Raw genomic sequence first — 13,532 nt, 5'->3', positions numbered from 1 at the left:
AATTGCAATTTGCTTAATAGTTCCTTTTCCAAGTAGCCTGCAGTCTTTGTTTTAGTTCCCCTGCTGTGTCCAGCTCACATTTCTATACAGCAGTGCTAGCAAGGAAAATGTATCCCATTTGTATTCCTGCCTGTCTGCACCAGCTGTGGAAACATGTGAAGGGCACACGTGGTGCCAGGTGAAATGAAGAGTTCGTACTTCTCAGCCCTGTGACACTGGGATGCAATATGATATAGAAGCAGATCTTTTTCTTCTCCCCACAGCAACATCAGGGCTGCAGCCATCCTGCTTGGAATAGGGAATGAGTTGCCTGTGCAGTGAAAAACTGTGGAGTCCAAAGCATTCTTCCCTTTTATCCTTTCCAATAGGATGCTGGGCTGGTTATTAGGGTGCTCTCCAAAATATTCTACCTGCTTGGTGCAGAAAACCTTCATAGCCAGTCTGACACACTTACTTGCAATGGTTTGTGCTATAGTAATCTTACTGAATATGGTTTTGGACACCTGAAAGGAAATTATATTTTCTGTGTGTCTAACATGGCTTTTCTGTAGTTACTTTGTGTATGTATTTGTGTCTGAGGCACAGGAGAAAGGTTGGTCTTGACTATGGGCAGGATGTATCAGCATTTCTACTGACATTGAAGTATTCCAGGTGACTTTTCATTATGTCCTGCACAACTCTTCTAGCAGGATTAAGCCCACCACCAGAGCAGACTGGTGACTGCTTCCTTCTGCAACACTGGCCATTTCACCAATTTGTTTTAACCAAGTTACAGAGTGAGGTTCTTGAGTTCCAGCTGGTTTGTTACTGAGGGGCCCCATGGAGGACTCTTCTCCCAGCCAGTGCTCCAGGGCCAGCTCCAGAGCAGTGCAGCCCTGCGGTTGTGCCGGGCTCAGGAAGGCACACACACCTGGTGCATGACCTGCCAGGAGCCTTGCTGGGGCCACTCTGTCCAGTCAGCAGCCAAATTCCAGTTCCATCTTCTTGACTTCTCCCTGCCTGTGCTAAGCAAGGGGTGCCAGCCCTGCAGTCTGTGACCCACTGCTGTTGTGGTAGTCCCTGCTCCTCCTCTAGGGTGGCCAGGAGCTGTTAGGGCCACTTCAAGAGCCTGGCAGGATCTCCCAACACACAGCCCAAAGTGACAGCCAGGCCTGGCAGATGCCCCTGGCTCCCAGCAGCTTGGCCACCTCTACCTCAGACCCTCGGTCACCCCCAGCTGTCTGACCTGCCAGCACATCTGCACCATTTAACTACACAGTTCAATTCCAAAGGGCTGCAAAAGTGAGTGTGTGAGAGGGAGAAGAAACCCTGATGGCCTATGATGGGTTAGGACTGACTAGAGAGCTCCTACAGCCCTGAGCATTGCTATCACCCTCTGTCCATACAGTCAAGACTCCTATTGCCATCCTACCCCTCCACATTGCCTTTTTCCTAAGGTCATTTTGTTTATGATCATAGATACTTGACTCAATGACTTGTTATTGTCCTCAGTTAGGTGCAAGTGTGTGTGTGTATGTGTGTGTGTGTATAAACCCAGACACATCCTGAGGCCTGTGTCATTACCATGACACAAAGTCTGTCGGCCCATACAGGTGTACTGGGTCTGGCTGGGATGGGGGGAGCCCTCTTTGTAGCAGCAGGTGCTGTGTTTTGTATTTGTGGCTAGAACAGCATTAATAACACACCAGTATTTTGATTGGTGCTGAACAGTACTTGCATGGAATGAAGGCTTTGCCTTTTTCTCTCTGACACACCCCACCCACCTCAGTAGAGGATGGAACAAGGAATTAGGAAGGGACATGGATGGGTTAGCTGACCGAAAGCAGGAAAAGAAATATTCTGTTGCAGTGTGAAGCAATATCCTGTTTCACCTTTGCCAGACCCTCAGGTGTGCCAACCTCTCCCTTCCCCTCCCCCTTGCCCCCTTGCTAACTGCTGTCCGTCAATCTTAACATTCCAGCAAGGGCGTTGTCTGGTTGGTGTAGTTCAAAAGATGCCTCTCAGCCCTGGGGTCATTGGCCAGTCTAGGTGTCATTGTCCCCTGGTCATTGGCCAGTCTAGATGTCATTGCCCCCCTTCCACCTGGTTGGTGGCACACCTACCCCTTCCCCTCCCCTTTCCCCAGGCTTAAAAAGACACGGGGCCATGTGGTCAGGATTCTGTTGGAGCTGTTACCAAGATTCGGAGATCTGTGACCATGGAATAAAACTCTGGATTAACCCTCCAGCAGAATCCGTCTCCTTTTCCTCTTCACCTCGCCTAAAGCCTTTCCATTAGAAGTAAAAACTGAATTCCTGCTTGCCTGGACTTGTTCCAAGTGCCAGCTGCAACATACAGCCAGCCAGGGGTGTCTCTGAGGTGAAAACACCACAGTTGCTGCCTCTGGTCAAGCAGCAAGGGCCAGAAGAGCCCAGGCACGTTCCACCCAGTAATACTGGGATCATATTCCAATATTATTCCACACCATTGTGCCCAGCAATTGAAATGACATCATGGAGAAAAGAGGTGTGGCTTTGTCTTCCAAGGTGGCTGTTGCTTGAAGCCTGCTTGTGGGAGGCAGAGAGTGATTGCATTCACATCACTTGAATTTTTCTTGTTTCTTTCACTTTAATTCTGTTCATCTTGACTCAGAAGTTTTCTTCCTTTTGCTTTTCCTATTCTCTCACCCTTGCTGCTGGTAGGGAGGAGGGAGTGAGCAGCTATGTGGATGCTCAGCTACTGGCCAGAGCCAACCCACCATAGCAGTCAATGGCATCACCATATTAACATGAGTTACATCCACAGATTTGATCTTACAAATCTTGTGTGCCCAGGATACAAACAATAGCCCTGGAATTCTTCTGTTCATTTCCTATGGCAATTGGAGTTTTCCCTGTTCACAGGTGTAGGGTTTTGGTCTTCCATCACGAACCTTTAATTTCTAAGAAAACAAGCTTTTTGACAACAAGGTCCTTTGGAAGTACTCATCAACTCTAGGACAGTTTTCAGCTTTCTCCTAGCTTGTAGGGAAGTCTGGTTTTGCACTCTAATATATTTCTTTCTAAATTCTTATATACACTTAATAAAATTGCACTTTAAAAAATGTTATACTTTAAAGTATTTGTGTACTATATATGTCAGTATTTGTCCACCACTCATATGTGCAAACTGTGACTGCCAGAGAAAAATCAAAATGATCAAAACTCTTCATTGCCTAAACAAAGAGAAAAAACTTTGTCTTGAAGAGTAAACTAACAGGAAAGCCCATGCAATTTTCATTTCATCTGTAAGTACATCTTACACTCTATGGTCACAAGCACTTAATTGCAGACATCATTTAAGAATCTGCTTAAGCAATTGTTTAACTGAGACCTAAGTGAAATGTCTACAGTACAGTAGACATTTTCACTCAGACTGGCAAAGATAAATTCATAAATGCAAATCTTTATGTGGTATTTAAGGAAAACTTTATGATTAAAAGCTTTTGTCTTTCAAGTCCTTGGTTTTGCAAATTCACTATAATAATAAAAATCTACTATTTAAGCACTGAATGATAAAATTTCTTACAAATATAATTTGGAAGTATTGATATAGTATTCAATAACTAAGTCAATCAATTCTAATTCTATCAGAGAAACTCTTCAGCATACCAATAACTCTATGTGTTCTTCCCTCTCTCTTTCATAGATGAAAATGGCAAATAAATGCTGTTCTCCCTCTGACCAGGTAAGATTTCCATTATATTATCCAATTTTTTTAATTTGTGTGATTACATTGTTGGAAAATTTGTAGAGCTTGCATATACACATCTAGTCAGTTTTAAAACTGCCTAGTGGATGGACTGCAAGATCAGTGATGGGAAAGCAAAGTCCCTCCCACTGTAAGATCAGACTTGTGACCACTTCAGGAACCTGAACATGCTTAAGTCTATGGGACCTGATGAGATGCATCCTGGAGTCCTAAGAGAATTGGCTGATGTAGTTGCCAAGCCATTCTCCATGATGTTTGCAAAGCCATAGAAGTCAGGTGAAGCCCCTGGTGAGAAGTAGAGAGGAAACCTTGCACCCGCTTTTAAAACTGATAGAAAGGAGGAACCCAGGAACTACTGACCTGTCAGCCTCATCCACGTTCCTGGGAAGATCAAGGAACAGATCCTCCTAGAAGTTGTGATAAGGCACTTGAAGGGCAGGGAGGACTTGGGGAGCAGAAAGCCAACTCTGTCCTGGGCTGCATCAAAAGTAGAGAGGCCTGCAGGTCAGGGCAGGTGATTCTGACCCTCTGCTCTGCTCTTGTGAGACCCCTCTACCTCTGCATCCAGCCCTGAGGGCTCTCAAAATAAGAAGGGCATGGACCAGCTCTAACAGATCCAGAGGAGGGCCACAAAGATAATCAGAGGGATGGAACACCACTCCTGTGAGGAGAGACTGGGGGAGCTGGGGCTGTTCAGCCTGGAGAAGGGAAGGCTCCAGCATGACCTTATTGAAGCCTTTCAGTACCTAAAGGGGGCCTGTAAGAATGACTGGGACATACTTTTAGCAGAACATATTGTAATAGGACAAGAGGTGCTAATTTTAAACTGAAAGAGTGTTGATTTAGTTTAGCCATAAAAAAGAAGTTTTTCTTACATTAAGGGCAGTAAAGCACTGGCAAAAGTTGCCCAGAGAGGTGATACATGCCCCATCTGTGGAAACTTTCAAGGTCAAGTTAGTGGAGCTCTGAGCCATCTGATCTATTTGAAGATGTGCCAGCTTTTTGCAGTGGGGTTGACCTCCATTACATTTAAAACTCCCTTCCAACCCAAACTGTTCTATAATTCTGTGATTTAATTGCTCTCTTTGTCATGGCTTTTAATTATCAATTAAACTAATATGAAAAACAGGTGATTATGAATGCCAGGGGAAAAGGTATTGGATTTGGATATCTTTTATTTGATTTACTGTCTACTGCAAGTGCTTTAGTAACTATTCAAAGTTTTTTCCTTATCAGTTTGGGCACACATACTGAGTTCAGTTGAAAAAAAGAAGACATACTCTCCCTCAATTTTCAAAAAATTTTGGAGACAGTCATACAACTGCATACATATCACTAGATACATAATTTGATTTCCTAAATTAATAGGCTAGTCTCCATAAACTGCCTAAATAATCAGTGCAGAAATGTATTCTGTTCTAGAGAGCTGTTCAAGTGTGAAACTTGGTATCAGTGCTTTAAATCATCCTTTAGAGGAGTCACTTTTGCTAATCTTGACTTGCCTCAGCCTACTATCTAAAGTAGTTGCCTTAAGTTAGGCAGTACAAATCTATCTCACTTTTTCCATCCCAAGTATGAAATGAAGGACAATTAGGACCTTAATTTCAGGAGTTGAAAATTTAAGGTACAACTGACAGCAACAAACATTGGATTGTTCTCTGCCAAAAAGTGAGAAAAAAATGTTTATAATGAATTTGGGAAGATCAAGTAAACAAAACTAGAAAACATAAAAATATTAAAGGAGCAATTGTGATCAACTCAGACTTTATATGTCCTGTTAAAATTTGCTTTAAAAACAATCAAAAAGTGAATTTTCAGATATATATATCACAAAGGCATCATATAAAATTTGGCAATGATAACTGAAAGCAGAAGAGAACCTTTTCTGACCTAGATTAATGGAGCCTATTAGTGTCAGTTACATAATATTTGTACAGACCCATATTAAGGCAATTGATTTAAAATTTAGAGAAAGTATAACCTTAAGAGATTGGAGGTCACTTGAAGAACTGCCTTGAAGTAAAATTTTTGATAGCTGCAAATTTATCTTTCCTTTTGAGCATGGACATTCCTGAAGAATTAAACAGGTCCTTAGAGTTTCATTACTGTGTTGCCTGCGGTGAGTTTTTTCATTGCTTTTAGAGTCCAACTTAATCTTTCATAAAGAAAGAAGGTTGGACGTGGATAGATTCATTCAGATTCTGGTTTTCATAGGCCATTAAAAAACTAGGATTCAAGGTTATCAAGAATGTAAAAAATTAGTTTGTTAAACCTGGCTTTCTTCTTTGTCTTTTATACTTTTATATTGCCTCTGACTTTTTTTTTTTTTTTTGCGAACTGAATCTCCAGAACATAATGAATTCTGTACACATTCAAATAAAAAAAAAAAAGGGAAAGGACTAAGATATTGGTTCTTGGGTCTAAACCAGCTTTATTTATGGGTCTCCTTGACAAAAGATGTCAAACAAATATGGTGTGATTCTTAGCCTGTGCAGGGCCATAATTTAGACTTTGATGATCCTTGTAGATCCCTTCTAGCTCAGAATATTCTATGACTCACTGATTCTATGACTTTGCTCTGTGTCTATGACCCAAAGTTAGAGGTGTTAGGCAAGGTAGTAGAAGTTGTAGTTATTATTGATATGTTTATATTGTTAAGCATATCAATTTATATTGACAGTACCAGGTTATGAAGTTAATTGGTCTGGCTACTCCCACACTTTTAAATTCCTTTTTCCCACCAAAGTAGGGTGTTTGCATTTAAACTGCCTATTGGAAATTATTTCCACCAAAGCTAAAATCCCAGACTATCTGTGGAAATTGTTTGTGAGTTCTAGTTATACTAGGACATGTCATGATAGTTACTCCAAGTCAAGGACTACAAGATTTTAAGAAATATGCAGGGATTACACAAATTTGAAAGGCATTTAATAAGTAGCACTGATGAAGCTCTGGTTCTAAGTGTCTGTGTAACCTGTGTCAATGATGAAACACACAGCATCTAAGCATCATAACTTTTGATTTTGCTTGATATCCTTTATTATAATACTCTAGAGATTTGAAAGCACTTGATTCTTTGTTAAATTTGGGACTTGATTTTCAAAAATACATGCTGCTGGATTGCTTTTTAATTTTTATGAAAGTAAATTAGCCAATTCTCTCTTTGTACAGATAAAAATACTTGCAATGTTTTTTGGTTTGTTTGCTGGATAGTTTTTTATGTTTTAAAGACCTAAACTTTTATCATTATTATTTCAGGGGATTTGTGTCTGCCAAGTGACATATCTAAACATTAGGAAAGGGCAAACATTATGGTCGCTAATGGAATAAAGGAGAAATTGGAAATTAAATACTACTCAATTTGACTTCAATCCCTGTAAATAAATTTGAAATAAATAAACAAAATACCTGTGTGGAGCAGGAAGATGAAAAATGACTGCCTTGAAGGATTTTTCAATAACAAATCATGACAACCAATCTAATTTTCTCTTGTGAACATGTAACACAGCCTGTGGATATGTGACAGGAGGTTGCTGCAACATATCTTGATTCCAGCAAGGTTTTTGACAACTTCTGGCATTAAAATATTTTAAACAAGTATTATATGGATTTGGTTGTACAGATTTTGTTGTATAATCCAATATTAGGTATGTATGGTTCACTTTCCAAACTGACATATTGACTAGAAATGCCAAAGAGGTGACCCAGATCCAGTTCCCTTGAATACTGCCTTTATGGTGCATTAGTAAAAATAAGCCTACTAATTTTGCAGACATTAAGCTTTAAAACACCATGTTAAACATATGAATGATCTTGCCATATTGAAGAGTGAGTCTGAAAACCAGGATTGAAGCCAGTTAGTACATGGCATATATGCAAGAACAATTAAGTATATGTAAAAGACTGGGAAAAACTGAAGAGGTTGTTGCTGCAAAATGTTTGATGGTTTTCTAGGGGAGGGATAAATTCTTTTAGAAAGGTTTGGTTCATCCCCCATTGTTTTACTAGAACTCAGAGATGATCCTATCTGCACAAGCCAGTCAGATAGAGATAATATGAAAAACAGGTTCATTTTTAAGACTTACTACTATGGTTTATTATTACAGTTTATTATTACATCTGTATGCTGTAATCAGGTACAGGGTTGACCAACAGACACCCCAAAAATTTGCATTCCTCTGGTATTCCTAATATTCCTTTTCCCCTCCTTTTTCTCCTTGCAAATAAGGAATTCACCCTCACTTTACTGCTTCTCCATTGGCCCTTATTTTTTCTGAATTTTACATGCTCATTTGGCTATTTCAGCCTTAATCTGTGATAGCACCACAGCTGTCTGCCAGTTAGTCCCCTTTTTCATTATCTTTTGGCATTCTTCACCCATTATTCACTTTCTTTTAGTGTATTTCACCTTCTGGTTTACCCCCTTATTGATGTTTACCCCCTTGTTGGCTTCAGCTTCCAGCCAACTCCTCCCTTCACATCGCGAGTGATGTCCAGCAGTTTCTCACACTGCTCCCTGTCAGTTTAACATCACCAGCCAGGCTGGCTGCTCACCTGCATGCCAGAACAACCATGGTGGCTTTTGAGAAAGGCAGGCATTGTGGGCTGTACCTAAGCCAGCTACTGCAGAACATGCTAAGCCTTCCTGTTGCTGTAAGGCCTTGGCCAGAATACAGCCTCTGATTTTGTGCACTGTGTTTCTGAAAAGGTATTGACCAGAGGTTTTCTGTGGCCTCTGTGGACAGGTTGAGAAAAATATAGAGGTATGAAAGAAATATTCAATAATGGTAACTTTTTGCTCAGAGAATAACATGTGAAAAGCAGCAAAGAATGATGGCTACACCAGCTACATATCCTTGTTCATCGATTTTTGCTCCATTTGTGAACTAAGTTTTTTAATTCTTCCACTTTAAGGTGAAAACCATTTGAGTCTTTAGTGGAAAGGGCAGTAATTATGATTACAGTGAGGCTGATTCATGCTGGACATGAGAAACAAAGTGCTAGAATAGATTACTGAGAGAAAATAGGCAGCCTCCACTATAGGAGAGGTCCTGAGAACATTAAGGAAGCATTTTTTAGAAACAAAATAGGTATCAGAGCTACTGCATTTTTGAGAGGGTACGATAATAAGTTTTTCAGAAACCTCTTTTCTACTCTGTGTTGTATAATTATAAAATCATAATTCTAAATAAGAAGCTTTTCAAATATGAAGGGTTTTCTTGTTGTTCCTCAGAGCCAAACTGCTGCTGCAGGTGTGCCATGGACATGTTTGCCTGACTTCATCCTGCAGCATACAAGAAACCCTGCACCTACTCTTGAAAGACCATTTTTTCTTCCGCTTCTCTTTCTATTTTTTTTTTCTCAAAAAAGAGAAAAATATTTCTAAAAATATAACATATAGCAATAAAATTAGTTTATCCTAATGGTTAGTCTGGAAAAGTTAGGTTCTTGAAGACTATAATTTTACAACTTCTACCTTAGAAAGGGAGCAGGACTAAATTCCTTTAAGCATAAAGAGACCACATAGCGACAGAATTGGGATCTTCTTTGTTTTTTTTACTTTATTTATGTGGGAGGACAGCTTTTATTTCCTAATGAAATTGCCTTGATTTGCTTCAGAGACTTTTTCTGACACCTCAGATCCTCAACTGAAAAAACTTGAATGGAAGAAGTATCACTTAAAAACACTGGGCTTTTTAACCCCTAGTCAGCTGATATGCAGTGCTGTGAGGTATATATGCTCTGTGAGATAAACAGCTATAGTTTGAAATAGTTTCTTCTTTATTTTTCCACTTATTGTTGTAATATAGCTAAAATACAAAGCAGACATATAAGAAAAAAAAAAGTTGTGAAGAATGTGAGTTTTCCATTTTTCTTTAGTTTGGTTAATTCCTGCTGCATAAATAGTGCTACTGATCTGCTATAATATAAGAATGCATAACCATAAGGCAATTTACTGGTTGTAGCTGTCTTCAAGATAGAGTTTTGTGCTTTGGATCCTAACTTGAACAAGAAGGCTGTAATGAGTAAAGATGAGAGACATCAGGTCAAATTTACCAGCCTCCTGTTAAAACAAGAAAACAAAGAGAAGAAACTCTTATTGCTACCCAAAAGGACTTGTAATCTAAATTTTGCCCAGGCAGACAATGCCTGGGAAGATGCATGAATTCAGGTACATACCTATCTTCATAGTTCCCTTCAGCATAGTGTGGATATGTTGCTATTTGTGGTGTTCAAACTGTGCCCAGCTCAGAGTTATGAATTTTGTTCTTGAACTAAAGCACAAAGAACACTTGTGTCATAATTTCTAAGTTCCTCTATGCTTTGCTCTCAAGAACATTTTGTTTTGAATAGCAGCCATTCAGACATAACTGAATGCAACTGGTGTACAATGGAAAAAAGTAATGTAAAATACCAAAACTTACAGCATTACAATCTTATTTTTTATTTTTATTTTACTTTTAGTTAAACTTTATGTATGTGTAAGGACTGCTTGTCCTCCCCTCCCAGTCCTGCCCCAATAGCTGTTTTCTTCAAAATATACCATCTACCACTTGTTTTGGAAAAGACCCCCCAGAATGATTTAAGATGCCTCAAGATGTACTTTTTTTTGCTTTCTTAATTTGTTATAGTTCCATTGTGCCTCATGGTATGATACTGGTTCTTAATTTGCAGGTCAGTCTGGCATCTCTTGGAGATTCTTATCCCACTTTAATTACATAAGTGTATCTGTCTGTTCTGGTGTGTCATACACAGACATCTATTTGATTTTCTTTCTTCAATTCCCTCCTGAGTGTTTTGCATCATTTACTTTTCATAAGTATTTAACTAAAATACTATATATAAAATTTACTGACTGCTTTGTTAAATTTAACACATTAAATTTCCAGTCATTGCAGCATCTAGATGCTTTATTGCTGCAGGAAAACAATAAGTGCAAATAAGAACTTTCATTTATCTGCTATGATTGGATTAAATTTTGTTAGTAACTTGTTTTATCTCCTTGTAATGAGTGCCATTGCTCATTTTCTTCTTACAGGAACTTTTGGAAAGTGTATTAAAGCATGTTAGAAACTTAATAACTTCAATGATGTATGGGTAATTTTCAAACAGTAGTGAAAGCAGTGCTGAGAAGGGACAGTTTGTAGTACAATGCCTTGTGAGCACTCCTGACATCTTCAAATGGCAGGTTTCAATCAAAAAAACCAGAATATTTATTATCCCAGACTAACATTTCCACCCATGTACTAAGATCACATTAAAATCTTAGTAACCCAGTAAACCACAAACAGCTTGTAATTAAGTATCAACACTTGTTTGCTTTTGTTCCATACAGATTTTGTTGAACTGAATAATAATTCTTTCTCAATTTCTGAAATCTAAAAGACCATTAAATAAACCAGTCAATAGGAAAGATATGTAGAAAGAAAGTAAAAAACCCTAAAAATATATTGGATATAATTCTTTTTGTCTGTGTTATTTGATATTAAGACCCTGACAAACAGAATATATTATATCATTGTAGTAGAGTAGCAAAATAATATATTATTTTTTTAAGTTATGTGATGTCTGAACATCCTGCTTCAACACTTTTGCTGACTACTATAGAAACAATGTTTTGGTGAGAGTTATTCAATTTACAGAACAGCAAATCAAGAACTGGAAGGGCTACTGTATTTATTTTGCAGTTTCTTAGATCTCCTTAAAATGTTAGTCCTGGAGCTCAGAAGAACAGTATGGTGAAGGATTGTCTGGCTCAACATACTGATTTATTATTCATTTATTAATAAATTGATTGACAAAAGACATAATTGATACATTAAATACCAACATTAGAAAGCAATTTGTGAGGTCTTCATAATATAGGTATGAAAATTCATCCATACTATTAGTGAGGGCTTTGACATTTCTTCTCCCTGTAAATCATTACTGTCTGTAAGTGTAGCCTTAGTTGAAAATGAGCAAGCTGCTCAGCAATGCTTGTGCACTCAGATTGGTGATTCACTCTAGATTTAAGTACCTGTTTCAAGAGCAATATATTCCTCTTAATGTATGCAAAATGGAGCCTGGAATGTTTTTGCTTTGTTATTTTTCAGTAAAGACATTTATGATATTCTGCTACCATACCATGGCATTCTTCTTTATGGCATTTCATTATATATTTGTATTTGCCTCAGAAAGGAAGCATGCAATCTTACTTCTCCATTTCATTTTTTCTTAGCATTAATTTATCTGGAAAATAAAGGCATGCATTGTAACACTGCTAACATTGTGTACCTACTGGATTTGATACCTAATTCTTTGAAAACATAAATGTGATAAAGCATATATGAAAATGCATAAACTCTGGAAGACAAAAAGTGTGACAAAAACTTTAACAGTTGCAGACATGAGGCTGGTGAAAGCTGTTTGATTTCAGATAAATTCAGTGATTTGTTTAGAGGTATTTTTTTAGAGGTATGTCTAATAGAAATATCAGTATGTCCAAGTTTGCTATAGATAAGGTATTATGGTTTTATAAACTGTTGAACTACTGAACTACTTCAGTACATGTAGATTTTCTGTAGTCTCAAATGAAAGTCTGCTTTGACCTGCACAGCTGGCTTTTAAAACAGGGATTATTTCAGATAAGATTCAGGCTACCTGTACTACAAGTTTAAGTCTCTTCAAGGACATCTGACACACTGGCATTATACTGTATGCTTCAAGAATATATAAATGGTTGCAAGGCAAATGTGAAGTATATGATGCATCCCATGCTACTAAAACCACTCATGATCCACTGAGAAAGAGAACTTTTTAATTTTCAATTATTTTCTTTTACAGGTCATACATATGGGATGGGTAAATGAGAGACTTGAAGGAACTGATTCATCTCAGCTCTACAAATTCAAGTTTCTGGCCCTGAAGGGTTCATCCTTCTACATTTTCAGCACTCCACCGGTAAAAAAAATCATATTTTTGTATTAGTTTCATTGTAAATGGAAACCTGTTAGTTACGTCTGGGTTTATTTTCCTTTATCAAGTGAAGTTTTCAGCCGAGATTTCAATGTAAGTTAAAGTCACAGATGCCACTGAATTTCAATAAACTGTAGATATTTAGCCTCTTTCAAGGTCCTCTGAAAAGCTTGCTGTATGTTTTGTTTTTTGAAGTTGTCAAGGTCAGGTTTTATTTTGGTTGGTTAGGCCTAATATTTCTTCCCTTATTTATTTTAAGGTATTTTGTAGATGTAATGAGTTGGTAGTTACTGTGCTTTCTGAAAGACAAGATGCATCATGAAATAAACCATCCATACTATTGGATGATACTTGTGGATTTTTCAACGCGCAAGGGATCAAAGTGCTAAGTGTACAGTTTGGACAAGTCTTGCTTTCATCATTTATATACCTCATAACAAGGATTCTGTTTCACAACAGGTGCCTTATCTAATATTTTTCTAAAAAATAATTTAGAAGGGTAAAATGGAAATGAGCTGTAGAATTCTAAACTGTTTAAAAATTACCTATACTTACCACATTTAATCCTTTATTTTTTCTCCAGAGAACCTTTGCCTTAAACAAATGATAAAAGAATAAAATGTGGACTTAGCATGAAATTTCAATTATGCAACTTGCTTACAGTTTTGCTCAGAAGGTGTTCATTCTCCCAGTTTTGTCTGGGAAAATCTGATCCTTTATATGTGTACTCTCTGCAGTACCATTGAGAAGTGCATACTTTCAAAAATTATTTGTGAACCTCAATGAAATGCAATAAGTGAAACTTCCCCCTCTCTAGACTGAAATTATTAATCCAATTATTCCAA

At 38.0% G+C, this 13,532-nt stretch overlaps 1 protein-coding gene across 1 annotated transcript in view; it reads left to right on the top strand.

The window, feature by feature from the left end:
- The window catches only part of SNTG2 (syntrophin gamma 2), a 121,533-nt gene that overhangs the window by 72,498 nt on the left and 35,503 nt on the right, over positions 1–13,532 (top strand). The window contains exons 11-12 of the mRNA XM_054514231.1: positions 3,667–3,705; positions 12,556–12,672. Of these exons, the coding sequence (XP_054370206.1) occupies positions 3,667–3,705; positions 12,556–12,672 (156 nt within the window). The remainder of the gene's footprint in view (positions 1–3,666; positions 3,706–12,555; positions 12,673–13,532) is intronic.

This window comes from Molothrus ater, chromosome 3 (assembly GCF_012460135.2).
Source record: "Molothrus ater isolate BHLD 08-10-18 breed brown headed cowbird chromosome 3, BPBGC_Mater_1.1, whole genome shotgun sequence".
Lineage (NCBI taxonomy): Eukaryota > Metazoa > Chordata > Aves > Passeriformes > Icteridae > Molothrus > Molothrus ater.
This window is presented reverse-complemented; position numbering and strand designations above follow the sequence as displayed.